This window comes from Dermacentor albipictus, chromosome 1 (genome assembly GCF_038994185.2).
Source record: "Dermacentor albipictus isolate Rhodes 1998 colony chromosome 1, USDA_Dalb.pri_finalv2, whole genome shotgun sequence".
Classification (NCBI taxonomy): domain Eukaryota; kingdom Metazoa; phylum Arthropoda; class Arachnida; order Ixodida; family Ixodidae; genus Dermacentor; species Dermacentor albipictus.
The window spans coordinates 328,834,208-328,853,701 of record NC_091821.1 but is presented as its reverse complement, the minus strand read 5'-3'; the positions used below and the strand labels follow the sequence as shown (position 1 = coordinate 328,853,701).

General features: G+C 42.9%; 1 protein-coding gene across 1 annotated transcript in view; it reads right to left on the bottom strand.

The window, feature by feature from the left end:
- The window catches only part of Impbeta11 (importin beta11), a 98,220-nt gene that overhangs the window by 25,663 nt on the left and 53,063 nt on the right, over nt 1–19,494 (bottom strand). The window contains exons 14-20 of the mRNA XM_065441228.1: nt 19,141–19,304; nt 14,250–14,290; nt 13,652–13,717; nt 6,904–7,059; nt 6,114–6,315; nt 4,200–4,279; nt 2,204–2,284 (exon numbers count right to left, since the gene is read on the bottom strand). Coding sequence (XP_065297300.1) covers nt 2,204–2,284; nt 4,200–4,279; nt 6,114–6,315; nt 6,904–7,059; nt 13,652–13,717; nt 14,250–14,290; nt 19,141–19,304 — 790 coding nt within the window. The remainder of the gene's footprint in view (nt 1–2,203; nt 2,285–4,199; nt 4,280–6,113; nt 6,316–6,903; nt 7,060–13,651; nt 13,718–14,249; nt 14,291–19,140; nt 19,305–19,494) is intronic.

Below are 19,494 nucleotides of genomic sequence, written 5' to 3'. Positions count from 1 at the left end.
GGCTTGATGCGTGACATTCCATATGCTGCTACCACCATCTCAAGTGCCATAAACAACTCCATGTCGGCGGGATGTCGATTTCCTTGTTTTTGCTGCATTTTTCTCACTGAGGCGCACATTATGCAGCGCACTGCCGTGATCGGCGATTGTTTTTCGCAACGCGCATTCATTTTGAGCTCAGTTTCGCCTCATGCAATTGGCCTAGGCCTCGCCGAATCGTCAGCAATGGGGAACGCAAATTGAATGTGCGTTTCGAACAACAATCTACGATCTCGCCTAGTAGGCATGCAAAAACAGTCGTCACATGTCGGTAGCAACATGCGTGCAGCTTCAAACGGCTGATCAACAAACAAGATGGCGGCCATGACGTGTTTTCAGCACACTGACTGCTTCTGGCACTTGGTTGTTTTTGTCAACAAAAATGGCGATGCCTACACAAGTGTAATGTGGTGGTATTTTACACAATTTTAGAGCAAAACAATCGCATTTGGGCACACTTTGGAGCCTCCTAGCCTTACGCGAGTACGTAATATGCAGAGTTACATTCCAGCAAATTTCATTGATGCGGGATTGCAGTACAGCAACATTTCGTTGCCGAGAGGTACGAAATGCATTGAATCCTATGGCCGTTCGCCGGGGATACGAAAATTTTTCATTGTCGCGAGAATTCCGTTGTTGCGGGATTTTGTTATTGCGGGTTTCGACTGTACTGTTCTCGATCGCACGCGCCTCACGCATTTTCTTATTTACATGAGATTTAGAGGCCAGAAAACATGTTACCATATTTACTCGCATAATGATCGCACTTTTTTGTAACAAAAATTTACGCAAATTCAGGAGTGCAATCATTACGCAGGTTAAATTGCCCGCGACAAGAACAAAATTTTTTTTCATCTCGCGTTTGCTGCGGGATGACAACACGTCAACAAATAGGCGGCTGCCGCTGTGTGTAGTGCGGGACACCAAAACAAAAATGGAGGCCGGCAGAGTAAGCCAAACACATCGAACAAGATTTTTTTTTCTTGTGATTACATTACGTGCATTGAAACAGTTTCTTCCGTATTAGCAATGAATAATATCATTAATATCGGCAAGTTTGCAGCAATAATGTAGCCACGTGGACAGAAACAGATGGGTGCGCTTAGCTGCCAGTGACATAGAAACACATGGCCGGCATGCTGCGGGAACTCTGGCATCTGTCTTCACTACTATCCTAATACGGCACATTTCCGCTAAGGGTGGGCGAATATCTTAGGTGTGTTACAAGCGTCGGCGTGTGAATAGGGTACACTTCTAACGTATCAATGTAAACATGGCTACTATCGTCGCTCGCGATTTGTTGCGTGCCCACGAGTGCAGATAAGAAGAATTGAAAGGCGCCTTTTTTGTTGTTGTTGACTGCAACCATTATAATGTCTACACATAATAAAGGCAATTTTGGTTGTACTTCTTTGTGTCATGGAAGTGCGGAAAGTGATGAAAGTAATGAAATGGGGCATCTACTTAAGAATGTTTGGTGCGTGCAGACCGTTGGTTTGTCTTGAAGAGTTGTTCCCGTAGCATTCGACAGATGGTAAGCGCGATCATTATTAGCTAGACTTGGCACACAACATATCACTGCGGCAAGTTCGAGGTGCAATCATTACATGGGAAATTAAAAAAATCGAATTTTGACGCCAAAACTCAGGGGTGCGATCATTATGCGAGTAAATACGGTATATGATCGAAGTTTGTCGACGTACTGAACATTGGTGCCGGAAAATCATGTTTTCCAGGAATGTATGAACTGGTAAAAAATCAGCACAATTCTATTAAGACATTTTTTATGTTCTCGATTGCGAACGTTGGCGCCAGGAAAACATACGTAATGGGAACGTATCAACGAGGCTCTACTTTACTGAGCAGAGGTGACCACATGGAGGGCTCACTACTGGGTGCGTCTTACATGTCCTACTTGCACTGTGATGGCATTGCAGACAGTATGCCTCTGCTGCTACAAACGTCTTCCATGTGCAGGGAGCCTTTTAAGTGCTACTGTACAGAAGTTTTTTTTTTGTGGGTGCTCAATATTTTCCAGGAATATGAAGACTGGGACTTGTAACTGCTGTTCACAGTAATTGAGTTAAGCAAATGAAGGAGTTGCTGGAGTCCGGCAATCATTTACTTCCGGTATTAAAAATAAAGTTAAAATAGTCATGCTCACCCTCATGACAAACAGCATGCCTTCACGGTTCAGATCATTCACGAGATCTGTGGTTGACTTCAGCAGCCGGTCACCATATGTCTAAAGATAAGCGGAAGTGAAAAGGTGATGAGAATACACAAATTCACTCAAGATAACATGTTATGTTCCCAAATCACTGTAATGCAAGCAACATACATAATAAAAGACTAAATACAGACATCATTATACTTATCCTGAACACACTTTAAGCACCCTTTTGCTTCTCCTGTGGAGGGTGCTGTAAATTCCTGGTTGGGGTGCCTTGAATGGACTAGCTTAATACCGCATTTATTCGAACCTAGGCCGATAGTTTTTTTTTTTTTTCAGATAATCACATACCAAACTCTAGGGTCGGCTTAGATTCAAGGATTTTAAAAAACGTGCCAGTTTGTAATTGAAGATTATAAACATGGTCCATAGCTAGTGCCATGTAGAAAAGTCAATATCACAGCCACTATTAGTCGCGCCAGTATCCAACAGAAGTACATGAGCAACGTCACTATTTTGACCTGTGTCGTATCGCCGTGGGGCGTAGCGCATAGCGTGGCATTATCGCAATGGCACCAAACAGGCGATGCCACTATATATTGCCGCCATAGACAAGGGATTGTGCTGCTTTCAAATGAAGAGTTGTGCTATCCGCAGAGGCATCGTCAAATGTTTAAGCCGGACGGGACTTCAGCATCGATGAGAAAAATGCCCGTTATTGGAGGGAGCAAAGAGGATGCTTTTTGTATGTGCTGCAACGAGGAGATGACGGCGATAAGGAAAATAAGTGCACGATAACAGAGGGGAGCTGTTCACCGAGATTGCACCGCATTTCGATGTGTGCAAGCTGTGACGCACTGTCCGCGCATGCACGGGCATGCAGAGGCGAGATTGCGCACACCTGCAATCGTGCATGTGGTCTGGGCTATGGCGACGAGGTAGCAGCGATGATAATGTAAAGTGAGCTCAGCATGTTCATATTAAATAAATGGCGTTTTCATTTTGCGAAAGGTGTCCTCACTTTTTTGTTCAGCCTACATTTGAGATAAGTTGTTTTATTTTTTCTGGCTTTGGACATTAGGGGTTGGCTTAGAATCAGGGCCAGCCTAGACTTGAGTAAACACAGTTCTTCTTCCTTCCGCAGCATTTGATGTTTGCTTTTCGCAGCCTGTCTTTGTTAAAATTAAGTCGCTATAGGTGCTAAGCTAACGGCGACAGAGTTGCATTAAATGTTTTCGGTGTCCAGGAGAATTACATGCTTTGCAGGATGAACTGGCAAAATGATTCAGTCTAGATGTGGCTCACCATCATGCTTGTGGTTGCAGTGAAGTGGCTCAAAAAATGATGAAGACTATCAAGTGCAATAAACTACAATAAGGGCCACATGTCATCCGCGGACAACAATAAAAAGCTGAGATTAACGACAATGAGCATAAGTGTTAACAGATTTCTATTCTGTGAGGTAAACTTTAAAGTTTCAATTTTATTTGCAACAGTCAGAGTCAGAGGCATGCCAGCATACAATATTTGGACTATAGAGTCATTTAACTGTTAGATTTGGGCACTTATTGTTGTATACATGAATTTATATGAACTTGCTGTGTTCGGCAGTGAATAAGAATTGAGTAAGTACTACCAAGTGAAGGCAGCAGTGAGTTCAGACATTTTCTTTTGCCTCTTTTAATTCTATCTGTTGGATACATTGAGCCATTCTGTTGGTCCCACGAAGGTCAAATTTACAGAAGTTGACTGTATAACAGTTTCTCAAAGATCATGCTGCTTCCTGCACACTTTGGACTCGGATCCACAAGTATGTTGGTGTCATATTATACACATATCCAGAGTTTGATCTCAAACCAGTGCAACACAGCACTAAATTTTTTTTTTTAATGCACCACATTTGAAGGTCATAGTGGTTTGACACAAAGGCACAATTCAGCAAGAGATTGACCCTGTATGGGTAACAGCTATTACTGACATAACTTACTTGTAGGAACTCTTTAGGAAAAAGAAGGATGTAGGCTTGTACCACTTGCAGGCACATCTTCATGTTTTCAGAGCCAAGCTCTGTGAACAAACATCAGAAGTTTTAGCTGTTACCATTTGAAGAGGGGCATAGTGAAGCAGTACAGTGCTAGCATTGTACAATAGTGGCTTGTTCACTGCTTTCAAGTGCTCCCTGGCACCAATCAAAAGAAGACAGCTTTACTGAATTTGCTTAGCAAATCCTTTTCCTGAGCAGATGAAGTGGGCGCACAATGATGCGTGAGCCCCCTTACACAAAGCATGCACTGTTGTTGCGTGGACATACCGAGAGTAAACAAGTCAGCCTGTTTGCATATCTGAAATGGTGCCATGCCACATTTCCCTCACATTTGTCTGTTCAACTTTTTGCACACAACCAATACAATATACAAAGCAATCACATTTCCTTAGATGCAATGAGACTGGATGGAAGTAGTGTTTCAGTGCAGTGACACCTCAAAGGTGACACCACAAAGTCTATGTGCTGTTGTAAAAAATTAAATTATGGGGTTTTACGTGCCAAAACCACTTTCTGATTACGAGGCACACCGTAGTGGAGGACTCCGGAAATTTTGACTACCTGGGGTTCTTTAACGTGCACCTAAATCTAAGTACACGGGTGTTTTCGCATTTCGCCCCCATCGAAATGCGGCCCCCGTGGCCGGGATTCGATCGCGCGACCTCGTGCTCAGCAGCCCAACACCATAGCCACTGAGCAACCACGGCGGGTTATGTGCTGTTGTTTTCTTTGTGAACACCCCTGTGGTAACACGACCACTGATGGAGAAGGCTTCTGGCACATTAACGAAACACTATAGCGCAGGTCTAAACAAAAGTTTATCAGTTACATGTGATGAACAGTAAGTGAACAAACGAATAATCAGCCCAGATCCTTTGCTGCCAGAGACTAGTCTTTATAAAGGCTGTTGACATAGAAAAATAAAAATTCCCCCTTCGAAACAGCTCTGTGGTGATGCTTCATTTGTTCACCCCTTAGAGATCAGTTTACCGTATTTGTTCAAATCTAGACTGATAGTTTTCTTTAAATAATCACATACCAAACTCTAGGGTCGGCTTAGATTTGAGAATTTAAAAAAATGACGTAGTTTGTAATTGAACATGATAAATATGGTGCATAGCTAGCACCATCTACAAAAGTCAGTATCGCAGCCGCTACTAGCTGGGCCAGTAACCAACCGAAGTACACGAGCGATGTCGCCATTTTGGCCTGCGTCGTATCGGTATAGTGGCTAAGTATTGGCGTGCGGCGTGGCGTTATCGTAATGGCACCAAACAGGCGATTCCACAAACGAAAAGTTTTGCTAGCCACAGAGGCATCGTGAAACGTTCCAAGCCAGACGGGACTTCAGCATCGATGAGGAAAACGTCCGTCATTGGAGGGGGCAAAGGGATGCGCCTTTTGCTTGTGCCTCAACGAGAAGATGATAGGGATAAGAAAGATAAGCGCGCGATAACAGAGAGGAGCTTTTCACCAAAATCGTTCCGCGTTTCGATGCATATAAGCCGTGCCACACAGTCTGCGCATTCGTGGGCGCATGGACGCGAGCTTGCACGCATTCATAACCATACGAGGCTAGCAGGGATGATGCCATAAAGTGAACTAGGCATGTTCATATTAAATAAATACTGTTTTCATTTTGTGAGCACTGTCCTCACTTTTTTGTTCGATTTACAGTTGAGGTAAGTTTTTTAAAATTTTTTCTGGCTTTGAACATGCGGGAGTCGGCTTAGAATTGGGGCTGGCCTAGATTTGAGTAAATACGGTAGTTTCCATCTTTCACTGATTCCTCTGTTTTGTTTCAGCCAATGAAAAGTGTCATTCTGTAAGGTGAACGAGGCACAATGAAGAACTCACCAAAGAGAGGAAAGAGATACTGGGCCAATTGCAGCAGCTCAACTGAAGTGGAGCGTGTGTTTGCCAAAAGTGCCCACCACAAGTCGAGACAATCCTCGTGCAGGTAGACATGTGGGGACTGGCGCACATCTACCCCGAACGCCACCACTGGCAGCAGGAATGGATGCAATCGTTCAGACTGTGCGCCGAGGCCATTCACCACCTGTCAGGAACGTGCTTCTTGTGAATATCTACATTTTGGGGAAAAAAACTCCACAGTTCGCATGCAACACTTGACTTTTCCCACCACTTAAGAGATTTCTTACAAGCGACATCTATCTGGCCCTTCACCTCAAACCGTCTATGGCATGTTATGGTATGGCACAGCATCACAGCACACAAGCAAATGAATTCTACAGAGATCTTTAAGGCAGTGGAAGTTTCATAAATGGGTAGGCATTCATTCACCTGAACATAGCTAAAAGCTAGAAGGGAAAACCGTGCAAGTTCCTCAAAAAGAAGGTGTCATAGTTGAAAAAATTTCATCTTGAAGGATTGCACCCTGCATCAAATGGCTTTCAGAAGCATTTGTTTTACCAGGTGAGCTGACCAGGGGTCTAGTAGGTGGTAGAAAAAGAGCAAACTGACTGACAACTCAAAGTGCAAGAATAGTGATTAAAGGTGAGTTAGTTCTGCATTAATCTGCATGGTGGAGTAAGTAGCAAGACAAGGAAAGTTAGCACCATTTGGCCAATTTTTTGCAAGAGCCGACACTCATGCAGACGGTACATTGCAAGGAGAGCAACCAAACCTGGACAAGCGTAGTGACAATGGCACAACGTAGCATGTGATGCTCGCCGCACGTTTCCCAGAGGAGGGGCAGGTACTGAACCAGGTCGCCCGCAAACGGCATTATCTGGCTTCCCACTCGTTCTATGATGAACGATGTCACGTGCAGAATACTAATCTGCACCACACACAGAGAAATGCAAACACGTAAGCGAAATGAGCAAAGCACAAAACTGAAGCAAAAAAATTCTTAATGAGCAAAGCACAAAACTGAAGCAACAAAATCCTTATAATACCAAGCTAAAAATAAAGTATTTCAGTTACAGTTACAGTGTAGGCAAGCGAAGATAGTACTTCCATTTGCTGTCAAGACGACAGCTTAAAACAGTGCACTGTCATGCATTATTTAAGTTGTAGACAAACTACAAAACACTTCTCATATGCAAATGAATGACGCTTAGCAACTGTATTTGGGAAACACCAATATCAATTTTAATTTGATATGAAGGCTGGTCTTGAAATGGTGGACATGGTGTCATCAACATCATTGAGACGTAATGACACAGAGCAAAATTTGCTGATTTCATGCGGCAAAAAGGCTAGGTATAATATTTCTCATAAATAAATAAACAAGAGCACTGCACGGATTTCTTCTGGCTGCACTCGCACATGGCAGCTACAGCATTGGCAGGAACAAAGAGAGGCAATGCCGTATCACAATGTCATGATGCAAACACCTCCTGGCTACTGAACCCGAAATTGGTTCATAGAAACAAGTACTGTAATAAATTATTAAGGCAGTAGCTGCATTTACATGAATGCGACAGAAGTCTATTGTATCAACTTTCAAGTGTATTGCATCTCATGTAATCGAGGTAATTTACTAGGAAGGCATACCTACATGAGCTACTGTTGTGAGATATGGGGCCTAACATATAAAACTTACTCAACACCTATACTGCAGTTGCAAAAACACACCTTAAGAATAATAAAATTTTTCTCAGTTCATCACCCTAGTAGCGTTCTGTTTATTGACCTTCGTATTCTTTCTTTCACGGCGTTAAGAAATTATGAGATCACTTGTTTAGTTCACAAAATACTCAACACCAACTTTCCCTTACCCGACACTATATTTAACTTCCCGCGTGCAAACATCAGGCAAGCAACTAACTTTAACTTAAACCTTCCTTATTGCAGCAATGTATATGGTGAGCGATTGTTGGAGTTCTTTGGCACTATAACTTGGAACAGTGTGCCTGTGGAAATAAACGTAACCAGAAATTTTGATCTTGCATGTAAACGCTTCTTCTTGTCTAGCCAAACGTAATAACTCTTCCTTAAGAAAAAAAGTACTTGTTCATGTAAATAATGTTCTTACTCCTTGAGCAGATATGTACTTGGTTGACCTGTATACATATATTTGTGTATTGGACCAGCTGCTAGCCACATAGGCTATTAGTCCAATTATTTTTGTACGCATTCCTTGAATTGTTTAAATAAAGCTCAGGTTTTGAAAAAAAAAAAAAGGCACTATACAGGAGTAGACTGAGATGGAAAATGCAATGTTTGATACAATCCGCCTTTTGTGATGCCGAACTGTGCATGCGCAGCACACTAGCGGCTGAGGATCAAAGCGATTTGGCAGGCGCATAGCCGGACTTGACTTTCTCCTCCGAGTGAGTCGAGTCCGGTCGTGGCAGGTGCTGCACTTGTCAGTTGAATAGGACGCAAGATGGTTCTCTTAAACTCTTACAGACCGGTACATATCCGTGTCTGGCCGTTCTACATTAAGTTTACCCCAACATATATTGCAACAACACCTGCCCATACTGCGGCAGACCTCCACTGTAGCAAACATGTTCTGGCAGTGTGGGCCGAGACACCCCAAGTTCAGCAAGGAGGAGTGCGACTTGCTTCTGCGTAGCCCCGCTCTAGACAAGCAAATCCTGGCTGTCCAGCGTGCCCGCGACTGGACTGGGCCAGTGGGCTAGACCTGCCAGTCCCGAATAGCCGGGTGCACCGAGGACTAGCCGGGTGTGCGACGAGTTCACGTCCTCACCGGACCTCCAATAAAGTTCTTTCACCAACTTGTCAGCCTCGCCATTCTCGCTGCCATGTGCACGAAACGCCTTTCGAACATTATTGCCATCGAAATTTGGCGCGATGCCAATGTCGTATGTCGCTTACAGCTGAACCTCCCCTGACTATCCTAGCAGGACAGTGCGGTTTTTCCGATTTTCGTCAGTAAAACGCGATCGACAGTGCTATGAAGCCTGAATTAAGGCTGTGAAGCGGCAAGATGAGCAGCAGGGTGTCTACCAAGTTGACATTTCCAAATTCCCTGAGTTTTCCAGGTTTTCACTGAGTGCCTCTGCAAAATTTCCTGAGTGGTGCAGAATTTTGTTTTTTGTCAAGACGAGCTGAAACTATATCGCCCGATGCTGTCTCTCTAGAAAACATATGAAAAAAATTTTTTTAACCCGGCTTAATCCAATTTGAATACCAAGGAGTAGTGTTCATGTTATTCAAAAAGAGAATAGAAGGGAGGGGGCTAGTAAAATGCACAGCAAATAAAATGTCTTCGAAAAAAATTGCAAATCGAGTCGGACATTCTCAAATACGAATAAAAAAGGAGATGCATACAAAAGCAAATATTTTCGAATATGAGCTATTTCTATCAACTGATAGCAAGCTCAGTGGTATGAGGCCCGAACTTTGCCACAATTGAGATTTTCTCTCAACAGCTCCTAAGTCGACCTCAACTGTCCTGACATACTCTCAGCCAGTGCATGACGCCTCAGTGTTGTGTTTCACTGCTTTAAAGAGTTTATTTTGGTTTGGATGAGGGACACTTGCATCCCGGCATCAGCCAACACTTTGTTTTTTGAGCTAAACCTCCTTCGAAATGGCGGCAGCACGCTTCCTTTCCCATTCATTCCTTAATGCGTTGGTCCTTTCTGTTCTTGTACTCCTTCCGCCTCTCGTTTGCACCACGGACCATTTGAAGCATTGTCTGGGTCAGCTGCACAGTCCACGTCCGAGTTTTTGAACTCCTTAGGGGCCGCGAAAACGGCAAAAAAATTGGCCAGTTGAAAAAAAAGAAATGCATGTCATTTACCGCACTTAAGGACTCAAACTGCCAAAAGCACATTCGAAAACACTTTGAAGGCCTGTCGGTACACGTATTAGGCATATTGGTGCTCGTACTGTGACAGGAAATACTGGGTGCACGCGTGTATAATTAAAGGGACACTGAAGTGAAAAATGATTTCTTCTGCATCAGTAAATTACCATTCTACAACACCAAGAACACCACTCTTACAACGATAAGACGTTTGGTAAGCCAGAAAAAGCGAAAGAATGAAATACGGGTGGCAATGCCTACTTAAGTTCCCGCACTTGGGGGTTGTGACGTCTTGGCTTTTGATGGCATCTTCTAGGGCCTACTAAATATATATAGCAGTACAGATTGACTACTTTGTGTTCTAAAGGAACCAAATATTAAACATGGCAAGTTTCGGGACCCTTTATTCAGCCAAAGTGGGCCAAATGCGAAAACATACTTTGGAATCCCTGACATCACGCTGACGCACCAGCGCTGGGGTTTCAGCGCGAAATTCAAATACTGATACTTGGGCCTTCATTTTCTCATCTAATAATCAAACTGTTTTTTGAAATGACTGCCTGCAGGGTTCTCAAACAATGCTTCATTAGTCTAAACTGATTCATTGTTTCGCTTTAGTGTCCTTTTAAGGAATATATACTGTGTCCCGTGGCAATAGCCCCTTCCCATGCTTGTTATGCTTCACTGCAATACTTTTGCGTATGCTTCACCAAGTAACATATCTGTATGAAGGCAAAGCTGACTTTCGGGAACTGGCATCATGCAACGCACCGTGCTTTCCAAGCTTCTAAGCTAATCGCGAGGATGGCAAAGGCGGAGTACGTGCCACTGCTGGCAGCAGCGAATTCTTTCAATAAAAAACACGGCACCCAACGGCAAGAAGCTTCATATCGAACGCCGAAGCAGCTAGGCCTAACGTTGCCGCAATAGTGGCTACGGCTGCCCGTGGATCTGCGTGCGAGAGTGCCGATTTGAGGCGGCGAGGTAATCAAAATGGCAGCAGTCGTGGCGTTAATGCCGTTTCGGACCTGGGGTCACGGCAAAACATCTGAAAAATCAGACGGCGAAGAGTTCTTGCGTCCGAAATTTCAGACGTTATGATACATTGACTCTATGGGGCACGTGGCGGTGTCGCGAAGCCGTCCAAATTATAGGGAATCCGGAAAGTCGGACATCGACTGTACACTGGCAACTTCTCCAGCCGACGACAGGACGTCAAAGACAATTCATTACGATTCCTGTTTGTTACTTGAGCCAGCATTACCGCGACTTTCAACCCTTTCAATAAATTTACGGCTAATTTTCCCTGATAGAGGCACAAATTCCCCGAGTTTCCCCCGAGTTTTTCCAGACTACTCAAAATCCCTGAGAATTCCCAGTTTTTCCGGTTGGTAGACACCCTGAATTCACGCTACTGCTATCGTGGCTACTGCTATCGTAGCTACTGCTATCGTACCAAGAGAAGGGAAGTGAAGTAGAGGATGGCAGAAGACTAGATGGAGTGACAAAATTAGGAAATTTGCGGGTGCTATTTGGAATCGGTTGGCGCAGAACAGGGGTATTGGAGATAGCAGGGAGAGGCCTTCGTCCTGCAGTGGACATGAATAGGCTTATGATGATGATGACACACACAGAGAGAGAGAGAGAGAGAGAGGTCAGACCGTCTGCGGTTTGCCCCCCCGCCCCCCCAACACACACACTCTAGAAATAGTTGGTACGCCACTGCATGTCTTTTACTGCCGCAGCACATCAGAAAAAGCTCTGAAAGGCCTGCTAGTACACTTATTAGGCACACTGGCGCTCATCCTGTGACAGGAGGCAGCAGGTGCACGCGCGTTTAATTAAGGAATACATACTGTGTCCCGTGACAATTGCCCCTTCCTACGCTTGTTGAGCTTCACCGCAATTATGTGCGCACGCTTCACCGCGTTATATTGCTGTAGTGAGGCGAAGCTGGTTTTCGGCAACCGGCATTATGCAACGCGTCGAGCTTTCTGAGCTTCGAAGCCAATCGCGAGGACCACAAAGGCGGAGTCGGTGCCAATGCTGACAGCGGCGAATTCTTTCAATGAAAAACACGGCACAGAACGGCAAGAAGCTTAATAGCGAACGCAGAAGCAGCTAGGCCTAACGTTGCTGCAGTGATGGCCACGGCTGCCAGCGGATCTGCGTGCGAGCGCCGGTTCGAGGAGCGACGAGGTAATCAAAACGGCGGCGGCGGTGGTGGTTTTATTAATGCCGTTTCGGACCTGCCATGACGGCAAAAAGTCCGGAAAATCGGATGGTGAAGGGTTCTTGCATCCGAAATTTCAGACGTTATTATACATAGGCTCTATGGGGTACATGGTGGTGCCGCGAAGCCGTCCAAATTATCGGGCGTCCGGAAAGTCGGTCGTTGACTAAACACTGGCAACTCTTCCTACTCAAGCCAGCTTTACCGCGACTTTCTTTCCCTTTCAATGAAATTACAGCTAATTTTGCCTGATAGAAGCGCGAATTCCCCGAGTTTTCCCTGAGCTTTTCCAGGCTATTGAAAATCTCCAAGAATTCCCGGTTTTCCCGGTTGGTAGACACCCTGCACCTATAAGAGGGGCTTAGGGCTGAATTCATGACAGATCACTTCCGGCAACATATCACCTTTAGTGTAAACTGACTGGCTATACTATTGACAGCAGGCCAGTCACCCCAGTGAGACACTGCACTGGGCATGATGTGACACAAAAGGGAAGGTATTCAGAAAAGTGAACAGCCAAAAATATGGACCATGATCAGCATAAGTGAATTTGGGCTTTGGTTACTTCGTTGTATACTCCTAAAGGTTTTTTTTTTAAATTAGTGATACCCATGCCAGTTTGTTTCAAAAACAGGTCATTTGATGTACATTATCGTATTTATGAGCCATCTTACACAGCCAAATTTTGACACAGTCCAAACTAGTACAATCACTGACTGATAATTCGGACAGCTTCGTGGCACCCCCACTGGCGCCATAATGCGTAAGGACAACCAAAATTCCAGAAACCTTACAGTGCATCATGCGATCATTCAGACTGACTGCATGACCAAGTGCTAATTCGACCACCGAGTCGAGCAGAAATGGAAATAATTTCATTTTGACACAATGGCACACATAGTCATCAGCCATGTCACTGATACTGCCTTAACACTGAAACCACTGTAATTAATCATTGAAGCAAGCCAAGGCAATAAATGATAGTGAAAAGTTCCTGTTTTTTCATTACGTTTTTACCTTAAACAAACATGGAAATATATGGATGATGTTGCCATTTATTTCAGATGAGCCACATTTTAATAGTCTTTAATTGGCTGAACTACCTAATCCATTTCCCTTGGACAATTTTGGGAACAAGCTGCACCCCTTATTTGGGCTTGTTTGAGGGGGTCATTCACTATATAGCCTGGATTCACGTGATCACAGCAGTTACGATATTGTCATGCAAAAACAATATTTCCAGCGAGAAACCCTCCATTTGTGCACACACACACACAAAAAAAACATACTGTAAATAACAGGCTCTACACTACTCAATATGGACATCCCCTTAGGACTCAATATCACTTATGTTATCGAAGGATACAATGAAATTAGATGCCACTTACTACATGCTTCTGACAGTTGCCTTACCTTTGTATCACACTCTGTCACTTGCTGCAACAACTTGTATAGGAGTGACACATAGGATTCTAGGTACTGAAAAAGCAAGGAAGCAGTACTGTTACGTCACTTGAAATAAACAAAGGAGCCAAAAATTAATTTAGGAAAATTAGCACTTTCAGCGACCATTACTGTGCTAGAAGAACCAGGATCTGTACTCATAAAGCTTCTATTCTGTAAGTGCCTTATGCTATGGGCAACTGCCAGGGTGATAGTATGGGTATCGCACTGATTGATACCACAAGGGATGGGTACCAAAACAGTGGCTCTATGCAAGCGAAGTTTTATGTATACAGGTCCCAAGGGTTCCATTTCCGCTAAGAATTTCTCTAATTTCAGTGGTTTGATTGATCTTCATGCCTAAATGCTGCAGGTCTCAAAGGTGCACTTCAGTTATGACAGAAAAAAAGCAGAGGGCATTCAACCAATTTGAGTCACACTCTTGAATGCACACTGGCAGCATATGAGAATTTTTTAGCTGCTATTAGTATTGTTGTTACAGGCAAAACTGTGACCAGAATGAAATGAGTAAATTTAAAGTAATAACTAAACAGCAAACAATACTTACAGGAAGAAACTGTTCTGTGTTGAACTCGAAATCATCAACAGGTGGATGTTGAAGTCAAGGACTAGTCAACAAAGACGTCAGTAAATTTCCAGCTATCAGGTTTGCATGGCCATGGGTCATTTCAACAATGAACATGAGCTCTAACATAACATAATGATGACACTATCGTGTGTTATTTTGCCTGCGCTACACAAATAAAAATTTCAGATAGTAAAGTGGGAATCACAAGAGCTGCACATTGTCGATTCAGCTCAGGAATAGAAGTGCAAGTGCTGCAACGGTGAAAATTTTCAGGGGATAGCTAAGCAAAGGTAAAAAATACCAACATTAGATTTTGAAAACAGCACAATACAAAGGCAATGACATATAACAGAGAAAATAGATGCTCCTTTGTTTGCACGTAATTTTCCCACAATTTTCTTGGGTATGAGATGATAACTAGGCCATGCCATTATCTCTGTCGTATTTCCGCTGATCACTAAGTGGGAGAAACAGGTTGCACTCTATTGCAAGTAGCTATATTAAGAGTTTTGAGTAAATTTAATTTCTCAGTAAATTGCCAAAGAAGAATGTTAAATCTTTGAAAAGTTACTCCTAAGGTAGGAGCATCAACTCAAGAAGGACAAATCTCATACTGTGTTGAGAACTGCTGGCATTGCATCCTTATACAAAAAAGAAAAGAAAGAAAGAATGAAAAGTAGTGCTTACAGCAAAACTACACTTTATTGAGCTTTTGTTCTGCTAAATGCTGCAGTAGCTTGGATTTGAAAACGCCATTTCAGGCACAGAAAGCACAACAGCTTTTTGCTTGGCCGTCTAAAACTAGGGCAGTTTATAAAAGATTGCCAACATTTATAGATGTATTAGTGAGAACACAAGCCCGTCCCTTCCTGAACATACTGGCTGAATGCAAAGTGGCAGGGCAGATGTCGCCCATAATAAGTCATCAATTTCCAAGGCCAAAGAGGAGACTTTTCTGGAATTACTAACTGTTTGTTAAAAATGAGACCATGCTCTAACGTCATCGTCACTGGCAACCGTATGATCTCCACAGAAAGATAAAGGCAAATTCTAACTTCCAGCAACCAACCTCTCCCTTCTTGTCCTTTCATAGTGTAGTAAACTTCCATTAACTCAACCTTAACAGGACTGACAAAATTGATCAAATTATCCAGTGGGTCAAATTAAACAAGGTGCAGAAAAAAATACAAAACTCACCACTGATTCATTTGGCAGTATTTGCCTAATCCTAACACATCCCCAAATCAAATGCATGCCTGCTTCATAAGTGTCCAAAGCAGAAAATTAATGTAGACCTGAAGGTTGGCATTTGCAAACAAATATGTAGCGTTAGAACAGAGGGATGAAGATGACATAGAGGCAATTAATGAAACCGCAACTAGGCTGGCTTCAGAAGCAGCAATTAAAGTGGGAAGTAACGCACCAAGGCTACCAGTAGGTAAGCTTTCCCATGTAACAAAGCACATAATGAAGAAACGACAAAGAATGAAAGTGTCCAACTCAAGAGATCAGATGGAATTCGCAGAACTGTCAAAACTAATCAAAAACAAGAAAATAAGGGATATTCAAAATTATAGCGTGAGGAAGCAGTAAAAAATGGACACATATTGAAATCAGCGAGAAGGAAACTTGACATAGGAAAAACCAAGATGTATGGACTGAAAGATAAGCAAGGCAATATCAGCAATCTCAAAGATATAGTAAAAGCAGCAGAAGAATTCTATACTGACCTGTACAGTACCCAAAGCAGCCACGAAACCTCAATTCAAAGTAGCAATGAACAGGTTACAGAGGTTCCTTCTATAACTAGCGATGAAGTTAGAAGCGTCTTGCAAGACATGAAACGAGGAAAGCGGCAGGAGTAGATGGACTACCAGTCAATTCAATCAAAGATGGAGACATAATGCTTGAAAAACTAGCGGCCCTTTATACAAACTGCCTATCGACTTCAAGGGTCCCAGAGAACTGGAAGAATGCTAACATTATACTAATCTACGAAAAGGGAGACGCTAAAGAATTGACAAATTATAGGCCCCTTAGCTTACTTCCAGTATTATATAAAATATTCACAAAGATAATCTCCAGTGGAATAAGGGCAACACCAGACTTTAGTCAGCCATGGGAACAGGCAGGTTTTAAGAAGGGATACTCTACAATTTATCACATCAATGTCATCAATCAGGTAATCAAGAAATCTGCAGAGTACAATCAGCCTCTCTATATGGCTTTCATAGATCATGAAAAGGATTCGATTCAGTAGAGATACCATCAGTCATAGAGGCATTACGTAATAAAGAAGCACAGGATGCTTACTTAAATATTTTGGAAAGTATCTACAGAGATTCCACAGCTACCTTAATTCTCCACAAGAAATGTGGGAAGATACCTATAAAAAAAGGGTCAGACAAGGAGACACAACCTCTTTAATGCTATTCACTGCGTGCTTGGAAGAAGTATTCAAGCTATTAAACTGGGAAGGCTTAGGAGTAAGGATCAATGGCAAATATCTCAACAAACTTTGACTTGCAGATGATGTCCTGTTCAGCAACACTGGAGACGAGTTACAACAAATGATTACAACAAACAGAGAGAGTGCAAGAGTGGGGTTGAAAATTATTATGCAGAAGACCAAGATAATGATCAATAGCCCGGCAAGGGAACAAGTGTTCCGACGAGGTGTCAGTCGACTCCCCGACCTTCGATGCTGTCCTTCCTACAGATGTGACCCTTCAGGACTACATCGCGATTGATGATTGCATCGCCATGACTGGTCTCCTATCCAATGAAGAAATTATTAATGATGCCACGGGAGCACGGGAAGACCATGATTCAGACGAAGAGCCATGCGAGGAGGTGCAGCCACGACCTCATCGCACCTTACGAGAAGTCACGGAGGTGCTTTTGATATTGGAGGACATTTACCAGAACACTTCAGACAGTTCGGGGACTGTTGGCCACTTGATAGAGTTAAGAAAAATTTTGATGTCAGCCGGAATCTGCGCGAAAAAGCAGATGACTATTGCAAAATACTTCAGTAAATAAAGTTATGCTTCTCCAACTTGATTTTAATGTTGTTTTTCCTGTTGATTCGTTAATTCGGCATTCGGATCATTCGGACATTTTTCCCGGTCCCGTGAGATCCGAATTAACAAGTTTTTACTGTAGTATGGGTGCCAAGAGGACGAAAGCGCAGTTGAGGACCGCAGAAGACTCCGTGGGGTGATGAAATTAAGAAATTCACAAGCACTAGTTGGAATCTGTTGGCGCAGGACAGGGGTAATTGGAGATCGCAGTGAGAGGGCTTCGTGCTGCAGTGGGCATAAAGTAAGCTGCTGATGATGATTATGCCATTAGAGCTTTTAAAGTATAAAATCTAACACACATCTGATTTTTCAGCCATAAAGGTGGGCAAGGGTCCAAGGGCGGTCGATTTTCTAAAGTCAGCCGTGTTCTGCGGTAAAGCATACGAATGCCACGAACACGGATTGGTTTCACATCTGACTGCACAGTGCAGGCAATTTTCGGTTGTTATTAAAAAAAAAAAAAGCAAGTGCGCATTAGAATCGGGTAAATACCACAATAACATTGTGAGCTACTATTAATGTTCAAAAATCTTCTAGAGCAGGCCTAAATGAGGCGTTTTCGATGGGTAGTGATGTGCTCAATGCACTCACAGTCCACTAAACTCAGCCAAGACATGCTGCTATTATAAAGGGGTTGCTATTTGGGTCACCATAGGGTCATGCTCATGTATGCTGTCTGGTGAAGTTCTAATTATCCAGCAAAGACCAATTTTAAGATCAAAGTAACGAAAGTTTGGGCCTATAGAAATTCTTAAGTGCTGGCCAGGACCTTCGTTTGGGATCGAATTAAACAAAAAATCTAATTGCCCACGTCGAAGTAAAGGAAGTTTACTGTATTCACTCCATGAGTGATGTCATGCACCCTTTATCAGTTCTGCAAGTCAACAGCCCGAATTTTGCTAGGACGTTAGAAACAAGCATGAAGTAGCAGGGACAAGGAAGGTCATAGGGCCCAGTTATTTTGTTATTCACCCAGGTTATTTATCTTCATGCTCATTTCTGGCCGCAATACACAGGGCGTCCCACGTAACATTACCGATAGTTAAAAATATGAATATGTCACTTAGCTTGACAGAACTAAGGTAATGTTGTTTGCCGTCGCTTGGAGATACACATATTTCTTTATCATTCTGCTTAAATACATAATTAATCTTAAATAATTAATCAACTTATCAAATATTATATTTAGATGAAAAGTGTCAATGAGAAAATTGAGCAACATGAAAAACTCCCGATATAGCTATCTATTGCTGAATACATGCTACATAATATGTTTTTCCAAGCATAAAAGAAGCCCGCAAATACATGCAAAGTGCCTCGAGTGGCTATCTGCACGGCAAGTCGTGCAGGCTTCTTTCGCGCTCGAAAAAACACTTTTATGTAGCACGTAATGAGCTACAGAAAGCTGTACCAAGAGTTTTTCATTGAATGTCACAATTTTCTAACTGACACTTTTCGCATAGTTATAGTATTTGAGAAGCTGATTAATTAATTAGGACCAATTAGGTAATTAGGCAGAATGAAAAAAATAATAATCTGAGCTTCTTCAAGCGACGGCAAACAACATTACCATGGTTCTGTCCAGCTACATGGCATTTGCATATTTTTAAAGTTTGGCTAAATCTACGTGAGACACCCTGTATATAGAATATGCCTTAACAACACACTTTGCTAAGATACATCTTTTTCTTCTGGGGTTGAGCTACACAACCCTCACGAGAAACCTACTCGTTTATGAAATCTACTTATATATGTTTCAGAATAGGGAATGCAAATGCAAAGGATATCAGCTTTGACAGCTCCGGCTGCTGTGAGACGAACAACAAGATCTTCAGATGGTTCGAGGGACTCAATCAGAGTCTTGTACAGGACAGGCCTCAGCTCAGGGGACATTTTTACACCAACCCACTGGCCAATTAGCCAGGCTACACGACGACGCACAATGCGGTACCTGCAAGCAAATGCATGTGAGAAAATGACTACTGCACCATTCAACACTACCACCATGCAATAAGAATGACAGATGACTGATTCATTCACTTTCCACATTCTCAACCAATTTAACTGACAAGATGAAACAGACAACACATATAAAACACTCAACTTCTGCTAATTCAACCCGCTGCGCTAGAGAAACTTAA